Source organism: Sinocyclocheilus rhinocerous, unplaced genomic scaffold, assembly GCF_001515625.1.
Source record: "Sinocyclocheilus rhinocerous isolate Xijiao unplaced genomic scaffold, SAMN03320098_v1.1 scaffold2083, whole genome shotgun sequence".
Lineage (NCBI taxonomy): Eukaryota > Metazoa > Chordata > Actinopteri > Cypriniformes > Cyprinidae > Sinocyclocheilus > Sinocyclocheilus rhinocerous.
In genome coordinates, this window is record NW_015666157.1 from 282,191 (window position 1) to 291,877 (window position 9,687).

Genomic DNA, 9,687 nt, shown 5'->3' on the forward strand with positions numbered 1-9,687 from the left:
GGTCCACCACTGATAGAGGGCAGACGGACTCATCTGGCATCTGAAGAAAAATGTCATACTCACCTGAACGCTGCAGAGGAGCGGTAATCCAGGCACCGCCCTCTGATGAGCGAACCTTAAGTGAGCTGTAATCGTTTATAAGCCATATTCTTAGGTTATTCAGAAAAGTGAAGGAGAAGATTCTGACGTAATTGTCGCGTGCACTGCATTTTATACTGCCTCTTGAGCACATCAGTATTTGCATGCGATTTGCATACTTCGCAATTGGCCAGTCATTTGGACTGGCGTGAGCCAATAGGAGTGTCAGCCATTTTGTAGTGCTGTCTGAATTCTGAGTGAACTACTTCATTCCCTACATTCGTTCACTGCTTTTTACGCACAATGCTCATTTCGAGTGTACAACCGATGTACAAGTTTAATATTTTACTAATTTACTGAGGTGGCATTGTTATCTTACAAAAATTATGATAATTTGGTGGATAATTTAAAGGGGTCATATGATGTTATTTTAAAGATCATTATTTTGTGTATTTGGTGTAACAGAATATGTTGACATGCTTTAATGTTCAAGCAATACATGTGGTGCAAAAATACTACACAGAACAAATTGTCATAAACACAATGTGTTAGACAAAGTAAATAAACTGAATCAAAATCTGGTGCTTCTGAGCTGGTGCAGAATTTGACTAAACTTTGTGTGTCTCAGAATGTCCTGTTGTGTCAAGGTTTGTTAAGCTTTAACATTGCATTTGGCAGATCAGCTTGTAAAAATGGGCATTGCCTGACCAATAAATTAACTTGTATCTTCGCAGTGCTTCGACAAATCAAAATACTTTTGTTCCCTTTTTGCCAACACTGTCCCTAGTTGCTGTGCCTATTTTGGTGAAGATCAAACCAGCGACCTAGGAAGTCTTTGAAAATGTGTACGGCATTAAGCTAACTGAGACTTGTTATAGCACTTGCATATCATTGCCCTTTTGTTGATTTTGATTGCTTCCATTGACCTCATTATATTATATTATATTATATTATATTATATTATATTATATTATATTATATTATATTATATTATATTATATTATATTATTAATGTATTTCTCTATCCATCTTATTCACTAGGTGGATTCAGGAAGTCATCTTATCTGCAATACTAAACCACAAGGAATTGCTTCATATACCATTCAAAATAACTGTACAGATACCACATATCCACAAGTTTATGTTAAAATCTCCTACTTCCTCCCCTGGATTAAAAAGAAAATTAAAATGAATGATTGAATGAATGTAAATTGGATTTTACATTAAATATGTTTGCTTAGAATATAATATATTTTATATATGTAGGTTCCATATAAGTGCCATAATAGCTGTAAGGGCCAATCTGGTCAATCTTAATATATATATATATATATATATATATATATATATATATTATACAGTATAAAATTAATTGGAGAGTATCCAAGAATGTATTCCTCGAAAAAACAGCGTTGTTTACGTTCGGGGGGAAAGCGCGCGCATGAACGTAATCTGTGTAATCAGCCTTGTTTTTTCATATCATTTTCATTTTCATTTTTGGGTGAACTAACCCTTTAAAGTAACACTCTCACACTTATGCTTATAGTTTTTAAATGGGCAGAATAGAACAAATATATTGCACAGATTTTGTTTCAAATAACGGTTACTTTAACTGTGCAGGGGTTGGTGTGTGATTGTTTGATACTTATCTTAGTCTGTTCCTGCCAAAACCTCTTGAGTGATGTTGTGAAAAGTCCCCCTCTGAAATACCCCCTCTGTTTATATGCAAGCATGTGGTGAGAGGTATGAAAACTAGAGGTGTATTTGAGCCAAAGTTGAGAATATTATTAAAGTGTCAATATGTCTACTGTCTGTCTTATCAAAAGTAGATCCTTTCATTGACAACCATCTAGAGTTGTAAATACTTAATATAAAGCTTTTCAGTATTTGAAATATTCAAGTTCAAATCCTGTTTGGGCAATGACCGGGCTCTTTGTCTGGCAGATGAATATCAGAGATCATAAGAGTTGGTGCTGATATGAAGTAAAATGCATCTCATGTTTTCTTATCTGCTAGCTAACTGAATTATACCAAAGCATTTTGAGGTTGTATTTATATTGTATATATATATACATATATATATATTTCACTTTTTGCAAAAAAAATGTTATAGATTTAATTAACTAATGTGACTGTGTACGTGCATCAAGGGTCATACAATTGTGGAGTTTGATTTATATGAATATATGTATATTTAAAGAAGTGGAAAAAGAAGAGCCAAACAGTTTATTCAAATTGATCTTTATTTATTGTTGATGTCTCAAGTAAATAGCTCTGTACATGCACAATATTAACAACTTGCTAATATAGCAAAGAATTGTAAATCAATTTTAACTTACAAAGATCAACAAAAAGGTAAATCTCTATGATATTAATTTCTTTCTTCAGATGACTGGTAACAAATCCTAAAGATTAAACAGAAATGGTTCAGGGTTAAAAAAAAAAAAACAAAGTATCAAGACCGAGTTTCCTTTATTTCATAGGTTTATATGATAATGACACAGTAAATTAATAATAATCACTGCACATTGTCACTGTACCCTGACGTCCACTGAGCAGCCCACAGTCCATGACGGATTCCCCAAAACTTGATTCTGGCAAAGTAAATGTACAAGAGAGGACTTCCCCACTCCTGTAAACAGACACAAAATAACACTGATTAGAACAGCAATACTGAGGCTCACAAATTATTTATTTTTAAAAGAAAAAGTACAACATCGAAAGTGTGGTTCCTCATGATAGATATTCTCAAATAATAACGAACATAATAGTAATATTGTAGAAATCCAAGCAAATGTGGCAGGCTAATACTTCTAGCTTGAGTCGAATATTAGACAACACGCTTACATTTAAATGTACATTCACAATATCTTTGAGGAGGTTACAGAAAAAACAAGGTCGACAGATTATTTAGGTAATATCTCATCTATTACCAGAATCTCCCAAAACCAACACTTTCACCCTGTCCAAAGATGCCATTTCTTTCCGGAAGTACGCTGTGGTCTCTGTCCGTGTATGAGAACAAAATAAAAGTTGCAGAAATACGTGAAGACTGCACAGAGCTGAGTATAGTGAAAATCAAAGTCAATAAAACGGAAAGTATAAACTGAAAAAAAAGAAATAAAGTTAAAAATAGTAAAATAGTAGCCCTTGTGTGATATGTGGTTTAATTTGTATTATTAGCCCCGCTCGCTTGCGTTTAATATCAACATTACTACAGTTCTTTATAATATAATATCATATAATATCATATAATATAATATAACATGGGTTATTGACATTTTTCGTTTGAACTTTTATAACACTTCCGTTTAAAATGAGGCGGGACTTGTGACAGAGCAGGAAGAGGCTTTTTGATAGACATCACAGAAAGCCGGTGTATTTTATTATTGGACTTCTGAAAGAAACAAGGACCCATGGCTGTTAGAGGAATGAAATTATCGAGTGTTTGTTTTCTACTTTTATATTTGATATTGACAGTGCTGGCTGGGTAAGTGAATATCGTGTTATTTTCAGGGTTTAGGTTTAGTGTATTAAAACTCAACACATGTTTCACTGTGATTGGTCTACGCCACTGTCTGTGCATCATGCTAGTGAAGCTCGCCATAAAATACTTGATATCACCTCTCCTATTTGTTGTGCTTTAAAGCGTTTATTTCAGTCCAGGAATGTTTAGTTTTTTTTGTTCAAAATAGGACAGTGTTTTTTTAAAGTACCAAAAATTGCTGTGACGAGGCTGATAACTTGTCATTGTTGCCACGTTTATATAAATGTCAAATTTCTTTCAGAAATATCTTAAGCTTCATACTGTTGTCCTCTTGCTGATTTCCTCATCAAGATGTATAGATGTTAAATAGTTGGACATCATGTCAAAATTGCTTAATCAATTCATCACTAGTTTGAATGAATGAACTGGTGTACGATTGCAAAGTTCTAAAGTAATGTGTATTTTCAGGAGGGATTTCTACAACATTTTGGGGGTTAGTAGATCAGCATCAATTAAAGACATTAAGAAAGCCTACAGAAAGCTGGCATTGCAGCTTCATCCAGATAGAAACCAAGATGACCCAAATGCCCAAGACAAATTTGCAGACCTCGGAGCTGCTTACGAGGTATGATTGTTTATGTTTTAACAAGTCCTTATGTTTTTTGTTTTGACCGTCACGCATTATGTTAAACAAAAATACTGTCTTTACTGGATATTCAAGTGATGTGCATTAGGGAATGACATGACTTAGTTTTAATGCGAATATTTTGCGTAACTTTAATACAGATATCTAAATTGGCGATGCATTGTGTCACTAAAGCATTGCATTAGAGGTTTATCATATTTTTTTATAAACAAAACATCAGTAGAAAGCCAGTGAATCTGACCAGCGTGAGCGTTGCTGTTAGAAACGAACCAATGGAGCGATTTGATTGGTTGGAAGAAATGTGTGGCCGCCTCTGATTGGTTTAAACATCTGCTTTTTGTTATTCATTATATTTATGACGTGGACCTCTAGTGTAGCTTGTAATAATGTGTACTACTGTGTGCAAAATGGAATTCTTATTACATAATAAATGATTTTCTGTTTAATACCAAGTAGTCAGTGGTTGGTTCCATTAGAATATTATAACAAGTATACCTTTCATATATAAATAAATAATTTAAATATTGCATAAAATTGTAATAAGTAGATTTAAATTAATTTTTAAATGTCAATATATAATATTAGATTTTTTTCAAAGTTTTAACGTTATTTATTTATTTATTTATTATTATTATATTTAATTTAAGCAGGTTGCCTTTTGTGCAATTTTAATGTCTATAACCATGTCAGAAATAAGAAGTTAATCTTTTTGTATCTATTATTTAACATTTTGTATATTTCAGAATATCTAATTATGGCTTTAGACACTATAGTTACCTATGTGTTTTATGTTAAACAGAAATTGCCCCTAAAAACAACTTCAGGGTGCAAATATTGCTCATTGCTCAGTTCATGATGTTTTTCAGGACTATTGGAAAAAAGTTGACTTTTCTGATTGTCTGTTTTATTCACAGGTGCTCTCAGATGAGGAGAAAAGGAAACAGTATGATACATATGGAGAGGAGGGTTTAAAAGAAGGCCATCACAGTTCACACGGTGATATATTCTCCAGGTAAATGAGCCTCAGCTTAATTAAGAGTTTTCTTCACCAGTTAACTACTGAAATGTTTGTAGTGTTGAAATGTTTGCAGTGTTTTAGTATAGATTTGCAAATGACTGATGCATAGTTGGTATTCTCATTTCAGATGCGTGCCTATTTGAAACAAAACTGTTGGTACTGTCACTGCACATTCATACAGTCTGTGACCACATCGATATGCAAATATGTGTTGTTGTTTTTTTCAAGTTTCTTTGGCGACTTTGGATTTATGTTCGGTGGAAATAGGCAGCCAGCCGGCCGGGATATTCCAAGGGGTAATGATATTATACTGGACCTTGAAGTAACCCTAGAAGAGGTGTATTCAGGGAATTTTGTAGAGGTGAGCTTCTTTTTTGTTCTTGATCCCTCTCCATTTCCTTCCTGATGTACTGTAGTATACACACTCTTTGTGTACTTCTGTAGGCTTTGTTTGGCAGTGAACATGCATAGTCACATGGAAATGGACACTCTCCTTTTCTTTTTCCTGTCCTTCTGTTTCCTCTCTTCTTCAACATGTAGGTGGTGCGAAACAAACCTGTAGCAAAAGAAGCCCCAGGCAAAAGAAAATGCAACTGCCGACAGGAAATGAGAACCACACAGCTAGGACCAGGTCGCTTCCAGATGTCACAAGAAGTAGTCTGTGATGAATGCCCCAATATCAAGTAAGTTTGCCCAGTAATCACTCTAACTTTGACTCAGTAGGACATATTAGGCCTCATTTACGAAACAAACGTACGACAGAAAATTGGGCGTATGGTCGTTTCAACGCAAAACTTGGAATTTATCAATGTGGACGTGAGTGGTGGCTACGATCAAATCTCACGTCTGGTCTCAGCTTGTGTACGCAAGTTTTTGAGTTACCCGAACTTGCGCGCAGCATAGTAAATACAGTGGAGAATTGTAGAATGACAGCATTTTGTTCATTTTTATTTTCCTGACAGTCAAACGAAGCTCATTAGTCGATCGTTAACCAGTAAGATTAGAATGTCTTTTTTTTTGGGGTTTTATACAAGGCTTTAGCTTTATATGCGCGAATAGCAGCGTAAACCACAGACCATGAAGATTCAATCGTCACATCATGCACCTGCAACGCTTCTGTAAAAGGAGAAAAACAGAAATTAAGTCTATAAAAGGAATAAAATAAATATGATCACACAAAATATGTAATAGGCTATAATATAATTAATAGATTAACAAAAGGAAAAAAAACACTGTGCAACAAGTATAGGCTACGCTCGTTTTTGTGACACTCTTAATGCATTTTATTTCTTTTCTTTATATCTTTTATTTGATTTTAATCCATCTGATCGCACAGGCGCCTCACGCACACACAAACAACATTAGTTCTAGCGGTGCCTTACACTTCAGCCATTCATCATCAAACTAAAATGCAGTCAACCAAACATAAAAGTTGCACTGTTTATTTTTAAAAAAGTCCGCTGTAAAATCAGCGTGCAGCGCCCAAACAAACATTTTTGTGCATGTGAAGGATTTTACACGGATATTAGAACATGAGTGAATTAAAGTTTAATATATAATTTTATAGCTACTTATTTTCCATTCTTGTTCTGTTCTGAATACCATTAAATTTAAAATGTTTGTTGTAGAGTGAGGGGAACTAAATAGGCTGTTTATATTTACCAGTAAATTAATGTAGCCTAATTGTTTGCAATTACAATCATTTTCGTACGATGAGATTGGCGGCATACGAATGTTTCATGAACCACACGTGAACTCTGTCGTAAGTTGATTTGTGCGCACGGATCTGCGCTCGTTTCTACGTTAGATTGATAAATGAGAACCATTATGATTTTCGGTTTAAACACTATCATTGTTTCCAGGCTTGTGAATGAAGAGAGAACACTAGAGGTGGAGATCGAGCAGGGTGTGAGAGATGAGATGGAATACCCTTTCATTGGGGAAGGTATAGAAATTAATTAATTTTATAATTAATTATACGGATAACTCAATACAGTAAAGTTTTTTTATGAATTAGCTAGATGCTGCAACATATTATTTATAGAATGTACACGTGACATATCTGTTGTTTGAATGACTACAGGTGAACCTCACATTGATGGTGAGCCTGGAGATCTGCGTTTCCGCATCAAAGTTTTAAAGTAAGAGTAGTATTAAATGATAGCAATTAGAACAGTGAATTGAACTTTTCTCTTAATGTACTGTATGTTTAATATAATTTAACTTAATGTGCCTCCATTTGTTCTCTGTCTTCAAAGAGTGAGACTTTATGAACTGTTTCCAGTTTGTCACACGTCAATCTCTTCTTCTCCAGGCATCCAGTGTTTGAGCGCAGAGGTGACGACCTCTATACAAACGTCACCATCTCTCTGGTAGAGGCTCTGGTCGGTTTTGAGATGGACATCACTCATTTAGATGGTCACAAGGCATGTTTTGTTAAATTTTTAGAATATATATTTATGTTTCATTTCACATGTGCAACTAAAAGCCGCGACTTTATAATGTAACACTCATCTTGTGGTCTTGTAGGTACACATTGTCAGAGATAAAATCACTAAGCCAGGAGCTCGTATTTGGAAGAAGGGTGAGGGCTTACCAAATTTTGACAACAACAATATCCGTGGGTCACTCATAGTCACCTTTGATGTAGATTTCCCCAAGGAGCAGCTTGATGACCAGCAGAAAGATGGTAAGAGAACATTTAGTCAGTATGGACAATGGGCTATTTTAGTAGAGCTATGGCGACTACTGTGGAGTTTCTGTATCTTTTTGTGCATTTGTGAGTTAATAAATCATTTATTTTTCCTCAGGTATAAGGCAACTTCTGAAACAGGCACCATCTCAAAAGGTTTATAACGGACTGCAGGGATACTGACAAACCAGCCAAGTAAACCAGGACTGATTGCCCTGTCCCTGTCTGCCCTTCACACACATACACACTTAAATGCACACTGAGGAACAAGCAACGGGGTGTATTTATTTTTTTCTGATTGTTCTCAGGAAGGGTTGACATTAATATGTTTTTATTTTTTTCTTTAATTTACATTTTTAAAGGCGTTGGTTTCTCGTGGAAATAATTTTTTTTTATTTGACTCAATGTTTTTGTCCAAATTATTAGTTTTTCCTTATATGGTCCCTGGTTTCATACTTGGGGTAAGTAGTTCAAGACCTTTTTTATCAGTTTAAGTGTTTGGACACTTACTTTCTGCTATGACCAGTCAATCACCATCCACTCACAGATCAGCATAATGTTTTGTCCCAGTTGCCCTAAAACTGACTGTACCACAAAAACAGAAAGAGGACTGAAACTTCAAATCAAAGGACAATTTAAAAAACCTGCCTCAGCACTGTACATCTTCAAGACCTTTTTTCTTCAAATCTTTTAAGAAAGAAACAGTTATATGAATGTAAGTTCCTTGAACTTTCTCAACTTAGACTCTTCAGTCTTTGGTCTGCTTGTTTTAAAGAACGGATTTATCGCAGTTGTTGCAGTTAGTGTTGTTTTTGTACTCATCAAGCTGCAAGTGTGTGTGTGTGAGTGAGATTGCCTTGTTCAGATTTGCCGTCTAGCTTCAGGTCTGTTTCCTCTGAGGCATTTACTTGGGGTTTGAAGTTCAAACAGAAGACCTCTTAAACTGTACAGTTCAACTCTTTCCTGTGAATTTTTTATGTGACAGACTCACTTTCTTGTTTCTTTCACAACCCCTCCTGATGTTCAGCCCACTGGGTCTCTTCCTAGTTAGTATGTTTCCTTTGCTCATTTGTGGACTGTACCAGAAAAAAAATGAACAACTTCTTAGGATAACTTGTGCACAAGTGAAGGAAATATAATTTGTCATTTTCAAATTAAAAGTTTCTAATTATGGTTAAAAATGGATTTGCTATGAAAACAGAGTATTTGTTTATTTTGTAAGATTTCTGACACATGGCTCCAAATTTCAACTTTCTTGCCTAACTGGATTTCTTTAAACTTTAATGGTTCCAGTGGAAATCGAGTGTATATGAATTGGTGTAGTTTCAGCAGTAACTGACTTGTCCAGTAGAGGGCAGCAAATGATAGATGATCTCCAGGATTAGTCCTCTTTTAGAGTTTCTTGAGACTAGTAGTATGTATAAACTACTTTATATATTACATAATATTATGCAGTATATATTATGCAGAATATATGTTTAAATGTAATGAATTTTATATTTATACAATTATATTATTAGTGTTATATTGTTATTAAATTACAAGTGAGGGCAGTAAATGATAATGATTTCCAGGATTAGTTTTTTAGAGTTTATGTATGTATATATTCAATTCAATTCAAGTTTATTTGTACAGCGCTTTTCACGATACAAATCATTGCAAAGCAACTTTACAGCAAATTAAGTTTCTACAATATTTAGTGGTAGCTTATCAGTGGTGACTGTCAGTCAATATACATACAGCAGAAATGTACGGAAAAATCAATT

General features: G+C 34.5%; 1 protein-coding gene across 1 annotated transcript; it reads left to right on the plus strand.

Annotated features, from left to right (window-relative positions):
* The first annotated feature begins 3,413 nt into the window (after positions 1-3,413).
* LOC107731764 (dnaJ homolog subfamily B member 11) lies at positions 3,414-8,262 on the plus strand. The gene is made up of 10 exons (XM_016542934.1): positions 3,414-3,568; positions 4,034-4,190; positions 5,126-5,223; positions 5,458-5,590; positions 5,770-5,912; positions 7,092-7,174; positions 7,313-7,370; positions 7,544-7,655; positions 7,759-7,918; positions 8,040-8,262. The coding sequence occupies exons 1-10, from the start codon at positions 3,495-3,497 to the stop codon at positions 8,102-8,104; spliced, it is 1,083 nt and encodes a 360-aa protein (XP_016398420.1). The 5' UTR covers positions 3,414-3,494; the 3' UTR covers positions 8,105-8,262.
* Positions 8,263-9,687: the final 1,425 nt, after the last annotated feature.

Bases quoted from the DNA above. Each gene is read 5' to 3' on its own strand.
- LOC107731764 (XM_016542934.1), top strand. From the start codon at position 3,495: ATGGCTGTTAGAGGAATGAAATTATCGAGTGTTTGTTTTCTACTTTTA. The intron at 4,191-5,125 runs GTATGATTGTTT...TTTTATTCACAG, and splicing joins ACCTCGGAGCTGCTTACGAG to GTGCTCTCAGATGAGGAGAA. The intron at 5,913-7,091 runs GTAAGTTTGCCC...CATTGTTTCCAG, and splicing joins GATGAATGCCCCAATATCAA to GCTTGTGAATGAAGAGAGAA.